General features: G+C 44.0%; 1 protein-coding gene across 1 annotated transcript in view; it reads left to right on the forward strand.

The window, feature by feature from the left end:
* Window positions 1–16394, forward strand: part of HTT (huntingtin) — a 152674-nt gene that overhangs the window by 98674 nt on the left and 37606 nt on the right. The window contains exons 40-44 of the mRNA XM_069496156.1: window positions 347–489; window positions 9480–9687; window positions 13445–13586; window positions 15796–15975; window positions 16112–16288. Of these exons, the coding sequence (XP_069352257.1) occupies window positions 347–489; window positions 9480–9687; window positions 13445–13586; window positions 15796–15975; window positions 16112–16288 (850 nt within the window). The remainder of the gene's footprint in view (window positions 1–346; window positions 490–9479; window positions 9688–13444; window positions 13587–15795; window positions 15976–16111; window positions 16289–16394) is intronic.

Consider the following 16394-nt stretch of genomic DNA (forward strand, 5'->3'; position numbering starts at 1 on the left):
TGATGGTACATTAAATTCCTGTGGTAGACTATCAGCTTGTGTTTGTGTAATGCTTTACAGTTTACAAAGCTTTAAAAAAAAGCACCCCATGTCATTTTATCCCAACAGTCCTTTGAAGGTGATATGATTATTGCCATTTCATAAGTGAGGAAGGTAATATGCAGAGAGCCAAAGTGACAGAGTCCAAAATGATGGTATTAAACAATTCACTTTAACTTTGTTTATTGTACTTTCCCTGTCTTTTTACTTCACATGTATTTGCCGTATGTATTTTACGTTTATACCTGACATAAGTGCTCTCTAGTAGTCACCTAATTCACTGTCATCTTGTTCCCTTTCTTGGAAGGTTTCTATTACAACTAGTTGGTACTCTTTTAGAGGACATCGTTACAAAACAGCCAAAGGTGGAAATGAGTGAACAGCAACATACTTTCTATTGCCAAGAGCTAGGCACGCTGCTGATGTGTCTGATCCACATCTTCAAGTCTGGTAGGTGAATCAGATTAGTCTTTGTAGACCAGCAGGCTCCAACCTTTTTGGCACCAGGAACTAGTTTCAGGGAAGATAGTTTTTCCACAGACCAAGGGGTGGTGAGGATGGTTTGGGGATGATTGAAGGGCATTACATTTATTGTGCAGTCAAACATCTCTGCTAATAATGATCTGTTTGCAGCCGCTTCCCAGCGGGTCACCACCTCAGCGTCACCTCAGATCGTCAGGCATTAGATTCTCATATGGAGTGCACAACCTAGATCCCTCGCACGTGCAGTTTACAGTAGGTTGATTCTCCTATGAGAATCTAATGCTGCCACTGATCTGACAGGAGGTGAAGCTCAGGGGGTGATATGAGTGATGGGGAGTGGCTGTAAATACATATTAAGCTTTGTTTTTTTTTTTTTTTTTTTTTTTTTTTTGAGACAGAGTTTCGCTCTGTTGCCCGGGCTAGAGTGAGTGCCGTGGCGTCAGTTTAGCTCACAGCAACCTCAAACTCCTGGGCTTAAGCGATCCTACTGCCTCAGCCTCCCGAGTAGCTGGGACTACAGGCATGCACCACCATGCCCGGCTAATTTTTTCTATATATATTTTTAGCTGTCCATATAATTTCTTTCTATTTTTAGTAGAGATGGGGTCTCGCTCTTGCTCAGGCTGGTCTCGAACTCCTGAGCTCAAACGATCCGCCCACCTCGGCCTCCCAGAGTGCTAGGATTACAGGCGTGAGCCACCGCGCCCGGCCACATATTAAGCTTTGCTTGCTAGCCTGCTGCTCACCTCTTGCTGTGCGGCTTGGTTTGTAACAGGCCACAGACTAGTACTGGTCCGCAGCCCGGGTGTTGGGGACCGTAGTTATAGAATGTCTCAATATTCTTTGCCCTGCACTGGACAGTCCCAGAGTGTAAGGACCATTCTGCCCAGCAGAAGCCCTGCTTTGTTCAGTTGCCAGTTGAAAATGTTTTGTTGGTAATAAAACCACAGGGGTCATATACCATATGACCCAGCAGTTCCAGTCTTGGACATATACCCAAAAGAATGGGAAGCAGGGTAGTGAAAAGATATTTGTATGCCAGAGTTCATAGCAGCATTATTCACAATAGCTAAGATGTGAAAGCAACTCAAGCATCAGTCAGTGGGTGAATGGATAAACAAATCTGGTACGCACATACAGTGGAATATTATTCATGCTCAAAAAGAAGTGAATTCTGACACATGCTGCAACATGGTTGAACCTTGAGGACATTATCTAAGTGAAATAAACCAGTCACAAAAAGACAAATAGTATATGACTCCATTTATATGAGATACAGTGGTCAATTCATAGAGACAGAAAAAATAGTTGCTGCCAGAGGTTGGGTGAGGAGGGGGAAATGGGGAGTTACTGTTTAATGGACATAGAGTTAGTTTTATAAGATGAAAAGAAATTATTCTAGAAATGGGTGGTAGTTATGGTTGTACAACATTATGAACATATTTGATAGCAGCAAACCGTGTATTTAACAGGGGTTACAATGGTAAATTTTATGTTTTGTATATTTTACCACAATAAAAAAAATAAGAAAAAAAGAATAAAACTGAGAGCTTTTTCCTGTTTTATTTTATTTTGAGACAGAGTCTCGCTTTGTTGCTTTGGTGCCCGGGCTAGAGTGAGTGCTATGATGTCAGCCTAGCTCACAGCAACCTCAAACTCCTGGGCTCAAGCGATCCTCCTGCCTCAGCCTCCCGAGTAGCTGGGACTACAGGCGTGAGCCACCACGCTCAGCTAATTTTTTTGTTTCTTTTTTTAGTTCACTAGCTAATTTTTTTTCTATTTTTAGTAGAGACAGGGTCTCACTCTTGCTCATGCTGGTCTCAAACTCCTGACCTCAAGTGATTCACTGCCTTGGCCTCCTAGAGTGCTAGGATTACAGGCTTGAGCCACTGTGCCTGGCCCTTCCTCCTGTTTTAAAGGTTCGGAGGGCCAAAATGTTTTTACCTTTACAAATGATCATGTGCTCAAAAGGGCTTTCTCTCAAGAGAGGAAGTCACAGGATGCCAGCTATCAGCAAGCGCAGGAAGCAGCCAATCCAAATTAGAACAGTCACTGTTTTCTAAGAAGAATGAATGTAGAAAGCATGCCTTGCTTTCGGTAAATGAATAAGAAGGTGGTAGACTAGTTATAAGGGGTAGGCATATCTTTGTTCTCTCAGCAAGGAAAAAGAAAGGCAATTCTAATGTCTAGGAAAAACAAACAACAATAAAGTATGGTTTAAATATGAAGCAAACTAAATCATGGCTTGATTTTCAGCACTTGATTTTGATGGAAGACTTTGACACCAAAAATGTTTCCCTTTACATGCTCAGGTCATGACTGAGGACCCGTAGAAAGAGATGCAGTCCTTCTAGGGTCTTTGGCTCTTCTGGGAGCTGATTTGCATAGTCATAGTGTAAATGCTATTTGAGCTTTCATTTTTTGAATCAATACATGAATAAAATACTGAAGACATAATTATGGTTTCAGAACAGAATGAAAATGTTTTCAGTTCTGACAAATATAAAGGGAAAACTAACCAAGTTAATTTGGAATGTGGATGGTAGAGGAATAGGTGGGGGATGGAAGGGCACTAATATTCTCATCTTGCATTGTTAGGGTTATGCCTTAACATCTACAATTCTAACAAATTCTAATATCACCTAGAATTTTGTAGGTGACTACTAGAAAAACGAAAAAGAGAAATGATAACAAGTAGTTACCTTAAAGAGGGATGGGGCAGGGCACTTTTACAATCAGAAGCCCCTCCCTGTTGTTGGGTTTTTACACACATTTTAAGTACATACCCTCAGAGTAAAAGGTAGTTACCATTCCCTGCCTTTATTTGTGCGGCAAGACCTAGCACGTGGCCTGTCTGCATGCTAGCAGGCTCTGGGCATGCTGTGTTGTGTCCTCCTGTGCGGCTCAGGGTGGCTGCAATCCCATTGTGTTGAATTCCTTTTCTTCATTCTCTCAAAAACAGGGAAAATATTGTTACTTTAATAAAAGTGTTGTCCAGTAGAATTTCCAGCAAAGATGGGAATGTTCCATGTTGCACTGCCTCATTTAGTTGCCTCTAACCGCATGTGTTATTGTGTATCTGACATGTGGCTAGTGTGTGTGAGGAACTTACTTTTTAATTTTATTCGATTTTAATTAAATTTAAACAGCTCCACGTGGCCAGTGGCTCCCATATTAGACAGTGTAGGTCAGGTGAGGAGCCACACACTGCACTGGAAAGAGCAGGCTTGGTAGAAGGGTTTGGCTGCTAGTGTCTTTGGACATTGTTTAATTGGTCTAACATTTCCAAATACATTTTGTGTGTGTGCATATGTATAACTGTCTATTTCTAGTTCCTTGGTTAGTTTGACTGCATTTCTCTTAAAGACACTAGGCGGCAGGCTTCTTGTATTTGGTTTCAAGATGGGGTTGAAGCAAATCATTTTGTACTTATATAAATAAGATACACTTAGCATATAAAAGTGGTAATTTATATACTCTGGTTTCTCTTCAGATTGTATAAATCTTTTCGCCTTTTACTAAAGGTGGCAATTTGCATTTTTGCACTGCTTAAACCAAGGTAATGAATTCCACCCATCCACTGAAATTGAGACCTTTAAATTTGTCCACTTCAGGTATAATTTCTTAAAATAGGAACTATTAATAGTCTGAATAGTAGCCTTCACTTCTAGTTTTCTGCTACCCCTCTTGCTGGGCAAGGAAGGTGTTTATCCTCAAGTTGTTTGCCTATTTCAGATTCAATCCAATGTAAGCAGAACAGCCAAGAAAGATACCCGTCCACCAGTTTACAAAATCTGGGGCAACTCCCTCTTTTTTCCTCCAAGATGGACCTGTTTAGAAACAGATGTTGTAGACAAAGACGTGAGGGTGAGAGTGTCAGTTGTGTGTGCAGCTGCATTAACGCTCTCTGGCCTGCGGCCTCAATCAGGCTTCCTCACCTTGCTAACCACACGTCTCAAGTACACACTTTGTGCCCCTTCCCTACCTGCCATCCAGATGCTTACCCAGTCAGGGGAAGCAGAGGCTGCTTCGTCATCCTTTTGAGTCCTGGGTGTAGGCAGTGGAGATGTGCCATGCCCCTCGGGGAAGAAGAAACGGGCAGGAGACTGGCACTGCACACTCACCTCTCCTTCCAGGCACAGGTGGGAGGCTGAGCCAGAGCTCTCTTCGCTGTGCTTTCAGAAGGGTCACTGTTTCCACTTCATGGGTAAAGTAGGAGTACTGGAAGAGAGAAAGCGGTCCTTCCTAGAGTGATAAGATTGTTCATGCTTAGGCAAGGACAAGGGCTGTTAATAGTTATAACGCCGGGAACAATGGTGTTCTCGTGTAGGTATATAGTCCCTTTTGCCTGTATCATCCCAATTAACAGAATAACTCTGAAATATTTCCCCCTTTCTATTGATGAGAGAACTTAGGCTCTGAAAGCTTATATGGTAAAACCAAGAATGAAAACCCAAGAATTTTTTCTTGCCCATTGTTCTTTCTGTTGTACCAGCCCACTTCTTGGGTTGATGACAGTAAGTATAGCAGCTCACATTTGTAGAGCCCTTACTCTAGGTCCAGTCTCTGTGTGGGTTATGAGGAGGGGAGACAGTTGTGTCCATAGTGTAGCTGCAAGACTGAGCTTCAGAGAGATCACCGATGGATGAACCTACGTGGTGGAGTTGGGAGGCATCCTGTCTCCAGAGGCTGAGGTCTGCACACCTCATCCTGCCTGCTTTGAAACAGCATCCTGCCAGGCCCAGTAGCTCACACTTGTTATCCCATCACTTTGGGAGGCTGAGGCAGGAGGATTGCTTGAGGCCAGAAGTTTGAGACCAGCATTGGCAACATAGTGTCTCAACATAGTGTCTTCAAAAAATAATAAAAAAATAGCTACGTGTGATGGCACCTATAGTCCCAGCTACTCCGGAAGTTGAGGCAGGAGGATCGCTTGAGCCCAGGAGTTTGAGGTTGCTGTGAGCTGTGATGATGCCACTGCACTCTACCTGAGTGACAGAGTAAGACTGTCTCAAAAAAACAAACAGCATCCTTTATTTCCCATTCCTGCTTCCCTTATTCCTTTTGATATTTCTTTTTTTTAGCTCCCAAAACAGAGTGAGGGAAGATGTGGTTGACACTCAGGTTGTTCTGAGCACAGCCTCATCTGTCATGCTACCTCACTACTCTTATTCACTGTTGTGGTTTTCTCTGGGCTCTCAGCGCCTTTCTCTTCTCCTGGGTCCCTGGGGCTCCCCTAGTGTCCCCTGCCACCTTCACAACCCACAGGCCCTGCGGTCTTTCTCTCTGTCTCAGACAGCTGGTCATTGCTCCTTGTGACACGAGGAAGGGAGGTTCTGCTAGAAAGCATCTTGTAACCTCAGCGTCAGTATTGCTGTTGTATTAGTTAAGGTGATGGTAGCTGCTGTAATAAATAAATGCCAACATTTCAGTGGCTTCACACAACAGAAGGTGTTTTTTATTTTTATGGCAATGCATGGAAGGTGTTCCTGGTTCACCTATGGCTTTCATCCACATGGGAATTCACAGACTCAGGCTCCTTCCTCCTTGTGGTTCTGCTGCTCCCCAAGCCTCAGCATCCTGTGTTCAGCTGGGGAAGAAGAGTGGGAAGGGAGAGAAGCCTTTATCGCCTTGGATGGAGTGTGACATGCATCCTTTGCTGGTGTTTCTCTGGTGATGCCTTGTCATGGACCTACGCCCATTCCCAGGGACTGGGAAGTGCTGTCCTGGTTGGGCAGCTGTAGTCTCTGATATAGTTTGCCAGAGGGATAAAAACAGGTGATTCCAGGATGACAAAAGCAGAGGAACCCTTGGAAGGAAGGGACGAGGCAGGTATCACAATGGGGTTAGTGCTGGGTTGCTTCAGGGTGAGCCGCCTGGAACAGAGCTTTCTAAGGCCTTTACCAGTCCTTCTGTTGTGCCACATCAGGCCCAGGCTCCAGTTCCGTAGCAGGATCCACCCCCGCTCTGGAGAGAAGAAATGAACCCTTCTCCTGCGTCCTTGTCCAGTTCTTCCTCCTCTCCTCCTCGGAAGGGCAGTTGGGCTCCTTCTCACATCTTGACTCCTGATAGAAGTGGACCACTTAGCCCTTTCCCCATGGCTAACCGTGTACTTTTTGCCTTCTTCCCCATCTGCTCTGGTATCTACTTTCCTTATAATCACATCCTTCTGGTTTGTCTTGAATTTTTCCTTTATATGCTCATTTTTGTTTTGTTTTGTTTTTGAGACAGGGTTTTGCTCTGTCACCCAGGCTGGAGTGCAGTGGCGTCATCACAGCTCACTGTAATCTTGAACTCCTGGACTCAAATGATCCTCCCGCCTGAGCCTCCCGAATAGGTGGGACTGTAGGCCCACACTACCATGCCTAGCTAATTTTCTTTTTTTTTTGTAGAGACGGATTCTCACTATGTTCCCCAGGCTGATCTCAAACTCATGGCCTCAAGCAGTCCTCCTGCCTCAGCCTCCCAAAGTGCTGGGATTACAGGCACGAGCCACCGCACCTGGCCACAGCTCATTTTAAAATATCCATTGCATGCTTACTTCAGGGAAACGTATTTCTTATCTTCCCTTTACTCGCCTGTAGCTTCTCTTTTGCCTATAGTCACACTAATAACCCAGACTAAAATAAAAACCCATACTTTCTCTGCTGTACTGCTTCCTTAATGATTGGTCTAGTCCTCTCTTTTATACCATATAACTTTTCAAAATGTCTCAGAAATTTATTCTTGTTGCTTCTAGTGGTTTGTTTTCCCTCTTGTTTCTCAATCCAAGGCAGTCTGCCTCTTGCCCTTGTTACCAAAAGTGCCTTCATAGAGGCCAACTGTCTTCTTTTCTGAGTCCTTATCTTCCTGGGCCTTCAGCTTGGTTCAGTGGAACTGCCCTCGTGTCACTTGACCACTTTCATGGTCTGCTCTGTCCAGCCTCTTGGTCATGTATGTTCCCTGTGTGTCTGTCCTTGGTCTCTCTCCTCTGCATGCACACTCACCCCCATCCCTTAACCTCTTTCTCTCCCCCATCTCTGCCTCCCTCCTGTACCTTGGTAGCGCATCCGCTTTGTGACCTCAGTTATTGCTTACGTGGATGGCTCTCCTAACCATGCAGTCCTGAATAGTCCTGGTCACTCTCTTGTCTCAGTCTCCTATTTCCATTCAAATTCTAGATACATGACTTGCTATTCTGCCAATATCTCAGACTTATGCTTAAAATTGAACTTGCCCCTAGTGTAGCTGTTATTCTCCAGGATCAACGTTTATCACTGGGGTATTCAAAATCCCAGCCTCGTTGTCAGCTCCTCTCCCTGCCCTAGTGAGCCTGGCCTGCCCTCCTCCTCTCCATCTATTGGGGTACTGCCCCCCCCAGTCCATCTCACCTTTCATCTGAACTGTTCCTAATATTGTTCCTACAGCAGCAGCAGCGGCAACTGCAACCCCAGGTGTTGAGCATTTCCTCTATGCTAGGTACTATGCTGAGCCCTTTACTTGGCTTTTACTATTTGATCCTTATTGCAGCCCTGTGACAGGAATTGCTCTTAATTCCATTTCACAGATGAGTTAGCTGAGGCCCCAGGTGAGGTATGTCCAGGGTCACCCAGCTAGTAAGTAGCAGAGCCATGACCTGAACCAGGCATTCCGATTTCAGAACCCATGTGGCACTCAGTCATCTAGAACACAGCTGAATGTGGTTTTCTAGTACCTGCCCCCAAACGCCCACATCCCTGGTCTGTCCCTCCACGTACTCCATGGCCGGGCTGCAGAATTCCTTCCAGCCAGCACGTGCCTCTTCATGTGTGTTTGTTGACCCCACAGGGAGCCCATGCAATAACAGAGGGCCAAGAGAAGGATAAGGCCAGTGCTGGTTGGGCTGGAGTGGGCAATGCTGACTGCAGAACAAGGGTAGAGAAACCCAGGAAGCCACAGGGTCCAGAGGTAGTCGTTGGAACTCCTCATCCTTCCTGGGACTTTGTTCTCTCAGTGTCCTCATCCTTCCTGGGACTTTGTTCTCTCAGTGTCGTGCTTTTGCTAGCCCTCTTCCTTTGCCTGAGGTTATAAAACGTCTAATGGATCATGAAGTCATACGAAATCTGTAGTCTGTTTTTGCCTATTTGGAGACCCTTTCACATTTGGGAAATGTTGAAATGTAGATCAGAAAGCCAGGAGACCCAAATATGGTGTGACGGGGCCTTTCTGTGCCCTGTGTCTCACTGCCTGTCCCTGCTGTGCTTCACAGTGTGTCTCTGTGTCCTTGGGCGAGGATGAAGAGAGAAGCTGACTTGTGTTCTTCCAAAGGAGTGGATGGGGATAGAATGAAATCATAATTTCCAGAGGGAATTTTTCTAGGCTCTGAGAAGGATGTCGTGGAGGAACTTGTGGGCAGAGTCTAACTGGTTGTGTTGCCAGTGTTGAGTATGGATGGCTGACCCCGGGGCCTGCCCGATCACAGGATACTCCGTGGCCCAAGGAGCAGAGGCCACCTGGCTCTCGGTTATCAGTAGCCTACAGAGAGCATGTGGGAGCCCAGGACTGGTGTGGTCACTGTCTGTTGTAATCTCTCGGCACTCATGGTGCCCATGTGGCCTCTTGTAGTATTGCTGTCCCTCAGTTCTTAGCAAGCCAAGGAGCTGTTTAACATGGTAGACTCAGGCCCGCATTGCTGTGGCCTGAGTACAGTGACCAGAGGTGCTCAGTGGTGGCTGCCTCCTTCTCGAGGAGCTGTGTCCAGACTTCAGTGGCACAAAGTGAGGCCTCTTGGCTTGGAGCTCCTGGAGGATTTGATAGTGTCAGCCAGTGGGGAGGATAGTTGGAGAGTAAGGATACCAACTTCCCTGGCTGATCCTTTAAATAAGTGAGATATCTGTTTCTGCTTATAAAAGTGAGAATTTCTAAGTGCCACGTGGGGTTGGACTGAGAAGAACAGCAAAGACATTCCCCTTAATTAGCCTTACTTTCTTTGGTTCTAGGAATGTTCCGGAGAATCACAGCGGCTGCCACTAGACTCTTCACCAGCGACGGCTGTGACGGCAGTTTCTACACCCTGGAGAGCTTGAACCTGCGGGTGCGCTCCATGGTCCCCACACACCCGGCCCTGGTGCTGCTCTGGTGTCAGATCCTGCTGCTTGTCAACCACACCGACCACTGCTGGTGGGCAGAGGTGCAGCAGACCCCAAAGTAGGTCTACAGGGCCCCAAAGCCCAGGGCACCGCCCACCACTCTGTTCTAAGGCCCCCACTAACCTGAGGTTGGGCCAATATTAAGGCATTTTCATTTTCCGTTCTTTGTGAGGGTTTGTGAAATTCCGCTGCAATTAATCATTCTTTCATGGGCATCATATTGTAGAGGAAAAAATGTGGTCTGACTAAAGGGCATTCAAAATGGCAATTGGTTTTTAAATGTGATTTTTTTGGACAAGTTCTTTGACACCATTCTGTCTTGTGGGATATTCTTGTCATGCTGTATGCCTCCTAAGTTGTAGTCTGTAAATTGTTTCCATAGCCAGACATGTTGCAATGTTTTAACTTCATTGCAAGTTAAATGTGGTTCTGGTTATTCTTAGATAATGAAGTAATTATTTAACAAATTTCAAAACTGCTTGGAAATATCTTATATTTTTAAATTATTCAAAAGACTTACTACGTTTCTGGGCTGGGTGCTGTGGCTCACACCTGTAACCCTAGCACTCTGGGAGGCCAAGGCAGGAGGATCGTTTAATCTCAGGAGTTCGAGACCAGCCTGAGCAAGAACGAGACCCCATCTCTATCAAAAATAGAAAAAATTAGCCGGGTGTGGTGGCACATGCCTATAATCCCAGCTACTCAGAAGGCTGAGGCAGGAGGATTGCTTGAGCCCTAGAGTTTGAGGTTGTGGTGAGCTGCGATGACACCATTGCACTCTACCCAAGGCAACAGAGTGAGACACTGTTTCAAAAAACAACAAACAAAAATTCTTATTGTGGGTGGCCATCCTTTTGCAAAATGTTTTTAGGTTTAAGTTCAATTTCTAGGTGCTTATTCACTCAGACATTTGTACATATGTGAAAATAAAAGCTGTGACCCCCGTCCCCAGCTGAGTCCTCAATGCAGTGTTTCTGGAAGGCTCAAGAGCCCACCCTGGGGAGATGAGTTCCAGAAAGAAAAGAGTGCATGTGCTGTCGGCGTCTCTGCTCAGTCCAGGAGACCAGGCTATGCGAGGCTGGGGTCCTGACTGCGCCAGGCATGAGCTCAACTGGAAAGTCCTCTGTTGGGGGCATCATCAGCTGTCTGCCCTGTGCTGTGTGATAGGGCCAGAACCATTCAGCTGGGGGAGACAGACCCGAGACAACATTCCAAATGCTCAGAGGACACTGGAAGCCTGTCCCAGTGACTGAGTACTGTGAGAGCCAGGAGACGGAAAGTCAACGTGTCCTACTCTGTGCTGCTTAAACGCACATCAACCGTGGGCCAACTAGGATAAGATTCAGATTCAGCAAATCACTCCTTTTCTGGCATATGTGCCTATTGACTTTGATATTATAGCAAAACACTCTGAATCTGGGAGTTGTGTCCCCTGAATTGGAGTAACAGAAATACTTAACTAGACAGCTAGCATTTAAAAGAAATAAACCAAAAGCAAATATAGTCTGGAATTTGGCAGGTGTCCCCTTCAGCTGTCGAGGGCAAACTCTAGCTTTTCAGGAATGCAGGGAGCTTGCTGGGTGGTGGAGCTTCTTGACCATGTCTGACCCAGCTTTCCTTTTTAAACTTTTGTGTTGTTCCCCCTGTTACCCTGAAATAAAGTTAAAGGACTAATGGATTTTTAACCTATCTACACTTAAATTTCATAAAGATACAGTTTCTTAATGGTGGTACTATAAAGAAGATAATATAGCTTAAGTATTATAGTATATAAGTGCTTAAAGTCTCCCTGTGTTTGAAGGAAATAAACATCCCCCAAAATGTCCAAAGTACTCCCTAGGGAATAGGACTGTTCCTGTTTAAACCCTGCTCTTAGGACCATATTTCTCCAGCCCTACTGTGTAGTGGGCGATGAGAATTTTTTATTTCCATAAGATAAGAAAAATGAACCACTAGAAGTACGAAATACAAAACAGAGTGCTGTTTGTTGTTTGTGGACTCAACAGCTGCGAGGTTGCTCTCTGTTGTTGCAGACACTGCTGCTGCTCATCCTTGACCCCCTTTTGGCCCTTGCTGGCCTCATCCCCGGCCACTCGTGGGTGGGGCTGGCTCTCAGGCCACACTGGGTACTGTGCTGCAGGAGGTCCCCATGTGGACTCCTCTCTCGTCTGGTCTTTTCTGGACTCTGTCAGCACAGATTTATGATTTGCTTTCAGTCTGTCTTACCTTTGGTAGACTGGTAGGCTCCTGTCCCTTCATTGGCACTTAAAGGTATAGTGTGGCCACATGTGATGTGTGCTGGTCACTTCCCCGCTTGTCTCATTCTGAGCACCACATGGCTAGTTAGCCTGGGTTTGGGACATTCTTTTGCCACCAGCATCTGGCCTGAGGTTTTGGGGGCATGTGCAGCGACAGATTGGGGCTAAATTGGAGTTGATGTAGGACTTTCTTTATGTCTACTGCTAATACTTGAATTACAAATGCTGCCTCTCTCTTTCAGAGGCCTTTTACCCTATAGCTATGTTATTACAAAATGCAAAATTACAGCTGAGCGTAAGCACACTGGGGCTGGCAGTACAGCGGACTGAGAAAGGACAGGTTTTCTGTTCGTTAGGTTTTTAATTGACATATAATTTACAATACAGTAAAATGCACTCTTTGTACCAACTATGGTCAGGTCACCCCACCACATCACCATACAGAGCAGCGCCTTCCCGCGTGTTGCTCGGTAGTTACTCCTCCCCTGCCGTGCCCAGCCCCTGCCTCAGGGAACCGCGGGTCCACACTGTCTCTCTGTTTAGCCCATTGCAGAAGGCCGCAGCAGTGGAATCAGACAGGGTGTAGCCTTTTGAGTCTGGCTTCTTTCACTGAGCACAATGTATTTGAAATTCATTCATGTGGTTGCACGAATATGTATCAGTGCCTTGTTCCTTGTGGTTGCTGAGCGGTAGTCTATTGTGTGGCTCTACCTCGGTTTGCTTATCCATTCACCAGTTGGAGACAGAAATGGCAGTTTAGTAACATTGTAAATTTGTAGGAATTTTTTTTTTTTTTTACCAGTTTTCTTCTAAATCCTGAGGGATTGCAGGAAAAATTGAAATATTTCAGAATATTCTTGCCCTGATGTGACCTCTGTCTGTCCCCATAAAGGCTCCTTGCCGCCACAGAAACGGTATTGTTCGAGGTCAGACCCTGAAGTCAGAGGGAGTTTGGGAGTGTGGCAATAATTGTTTTAAGTGCTTGGACTAGAATCAAGGGTCTTAAGGTTTATAATTCCCATCTATTCAAAAAGAAAAAAGATGAAGTGAGAAGAAATAAATATGAAGTGAAATAATCTTCATTAGTGGAGAAGAAATACTTTTAAACAAGGTTTCCATAATATATGCACTATAGACATGTTAGAGTGACGTTTTGGTGGGAAATGTATAATAAGATATAAAAGATGAAGGTTTTCTTTCTGGCAGATGGGGAATTTCACAGGCAATTGCTTGGTTATCAAACATAGCTAATATGAATTCTGGAATAAAAGTGCTTATTGAATGTTCAGCTTTATGGTGGATTTTGCCTTTTAGTTAAGCATTTTAGTTTTCTGCCTATTAAATTCTCTATTTTCTTTAGTTTTTCAGCTTTGGTTTATCATAGCTCAGAAATAGATAACTGAGAGTATATATTACACATGCATCGTTCTGATATGGCAATACTTAAAATAACTTGTCTGTTTCAGAACTAGAATTAAACATAATCATCTTTAGTAGTTTGCAAATAAGCTCACTGCCATCCAGAAATATTGTCAATGCATCTGTTGCTCCTTCTAGAAGACACAGTCTGTCCAGCACGAAGTTACTTAGTCCCCAGATGTCTGGAGAAGAGGAGGATTCTGACTTGGCAGCCAAACTTGGAATGTGCAATAGAGAAATAGTACGAAGAGGGGCTCTCATTCTCTTCTGTGATTATGTCGTAAGTTTAGAAATGCTGTAAACAGGGCTGGGGGCGGGCCACCAGCGGATACCCCATGTAGAGGATGCTTGTATGGACTCTGGAAACTAGACGGCCCAGCATCCTGCCAGTGTCATCAAAATTGAAATACCAAATTAATGTTTAATCCTGCTCTGACATGTAGTTAGAAACCAGGCCTGGCCCTCCAGCCACTGGATTGTGGTCTGTGAAGGGTTTCATTAAACTGTCACTCCTTCAACAAACACCTAGTAACTGCTCCATGCCATACACAATGCTGGGCATTTTTGTTAATTTGAGGGAAACAATGGAATAATAATTTAAAAAACAAGCTAATTCCTAACACAAAGAAATGATAAATGCCCAAGGTGATGAATACTTCAATTAACCCTGATTTGGTTAATTCACATTGTCTGTATCAAAACATCACATGTACCCTATAAAAATGTATAAATATTATGTACCCATAATTTTTTTTTAAAAGAAAAAAATAAACATAAAAAACAAGCTAAGTGCATTGACTATAGTGGGATTCTGATTTTTAAAAATTAATCTGTGGAAAAGGTATTAGATGTCCATTGCTGCATTTTAAAATAGATTCCTGTCAGGTGTGGTGGTGTGCACCTGTAGTCCCCAGCTACTGGGAGGCTGAGGTGGGAGGATCACTTGAACCCAAGAGTTTGAAACTCCCGTGAGCCATGATTACATCTGTGAATAACCACTGCACTCCAGCCTGCGCAGCATAACGAGACCCTGTCTCTAAAAAAAAAAAAAAAAAAATTCAACCTGTTTGAATGCCATTCTTTTTAAAAAATAACTTTAATGGAGTTTCTAACCCTAAAACTAGCATAGCATCACGCATTTGCCATGGAGAATTTACAAAAACCAAATAAGTAAACAGAAGAAAAAAATCTCTTGTAACTTATATTACTCAAAGATGACTTGCTATTACATTTCAGTCTGGATTTAATACTTTTTCCATACCTATAGAAAAACATGCATTTCTTTGTTACAAACATGGCATGTTGTATATATTGTCAAAAAGCAAAACAATGTTAAATATTCTGAATCAGAAAAGGAAGTAGACTTCAGCTGCACTAGGTGTTACAGAGATTTTGTGAGGATAATGATTTATTAATATTCACTTTTTGCTTTTCATTCTCAGTATTGAAATAGTTTTTCTATCTTGTTCCACTTTAGAGAAATAATTTAGTCATATAATGCTGGTTTTCATAGAAATGTAAGAAAAAGAGATATTAATTTTATAAGTTAATACAGGTTGAGCATCCCAAATTCAAAAATCTGAAATCTGGAGTGCTCCGAAATCCAAAACTTTTTACGCGTTGACATGATGCTCGAAGGAAACGCTCATTGTAGGTTTTCAGATTTTTGGATATGGGATGCTCAATTGGGAAGTTTAATGCAAATATTCCAAAATCTGAAACTCAGAACACTTCTGGTCACAAGTATTTCAGATAAGGGTTTTCAACCTGTACTGTCAAATGATCCCAAATGAAATATATTAATCACTACCCAGATGTCAAGGAATTGATTTAGAAGGATTACAAATTAAGATGAAAAGACTACACATTTAAGAATGGTATTTTTTATTTCCTTATAAATCTTACTTGAAATTTTTTCACTTAAGATCCATTTAATATGGTGATCTGTTTATATTTTGGATTCAGGAATTCTTTTGAAACTATGGCAGTGATAGTGAATTCTTTTTTTCTACTGAACTGTTACAAAATTGGAGAAAGAGTCCCTAGAGAACACCCCTGAGAGGGGCTAGCCCAAAGCCCAGGAGGGAACGGGAGGTGCCATGGACAGGAATGGCCTGGTGCTCCTGGCCAGTGGCTTGTTGAGGGTGGCACCATGCCATCCCAGCCACCCTACTGTCCTAGGATCACACTGGGGCTCACCTGTGTCCTCCAACCTTTGGCCATTTACCAAATTTGTCTCTGGGAGCTGGGCTGCTGTACCCCTCTTCCCCAGTGGGATCTGACTTCATACAGCTCTGCTGCAGTGCAAGGTTAGAGGTGACGGGCCCTATCAATTGAGTCTCCTGCCTCTTCAATTATTTGTGCTCAAACATTATCTTTTTGGTGAGGTTTATATTTGGATTCTCCTTAACCTTTCTGGTCTTTTCTGTGGCATTAATATCTGTTCTCGTGTACTTGAAAATGACTCTTTCATTGTATTTTTTCCTCAGTGTCAGAACCTCCATGACTCAGAGCACTTAACTTGGCTCATTGTGAATCACATTCAAGACCTGATCAGCCTGTCCCACGAGCCTCCGGTGCAGGACTTTATTAGTGCTGTTCATCGGAACTCTGCTGCCAGCGGCCTGTTCATCCAGGCAATTCAGTCTCGTTGTGAAAATCTTTCATCCGTGAGTCTTCATACTGCCAATTATTGCCAATCACATGTTTTCTCTGCCTTAAAAATGGAGTATTGGAATTTTTAAAGTGCTAATTTCCAACTGGCATAATAATCATCTTTTGTTCCTTTGCTTCCTCCAATGTTAGCCGACCACTCTGAAGAAGACTCTTCAGTGCTTGGAGGGGATCCATCTCAGCCAGTCAGGCGCTGTGCTCACGCTCTATGTGGACAGGCTTCTGTGCACCCCCTTCCGCGCACTGGCTCGTATGGTCGATATCTTGGCCTGTCGCCGGGTAGAAATGCTTTTGGCTGCAAATTTGCAGGTACTGGGAAAAACACCCTGATGGTGATTTATATTGAAAACTTAGCAGGGCAGACAAAACAGTTGGCTGTTCTTTTTTCTCCATAGGCATGGTCTTCACGTGGCCA

The sequence above is a fragment of the Eulemur rufifrons genome, chromosome 20 (genome assembly GCF_041146395.1).
Source record: "Eulemur rufifrons isolate Redbay chromosome 20, OSU_ERuf_1, whole genome shotgun sequence".
In the NCBI taxonomy this organism is placed as follows: domain Eukaryota; kingdom Metazoa; phylum Chordata; class Mammalia; order Primates; family Lemuridae; genus Eulemur; species Eulemur rufifrons.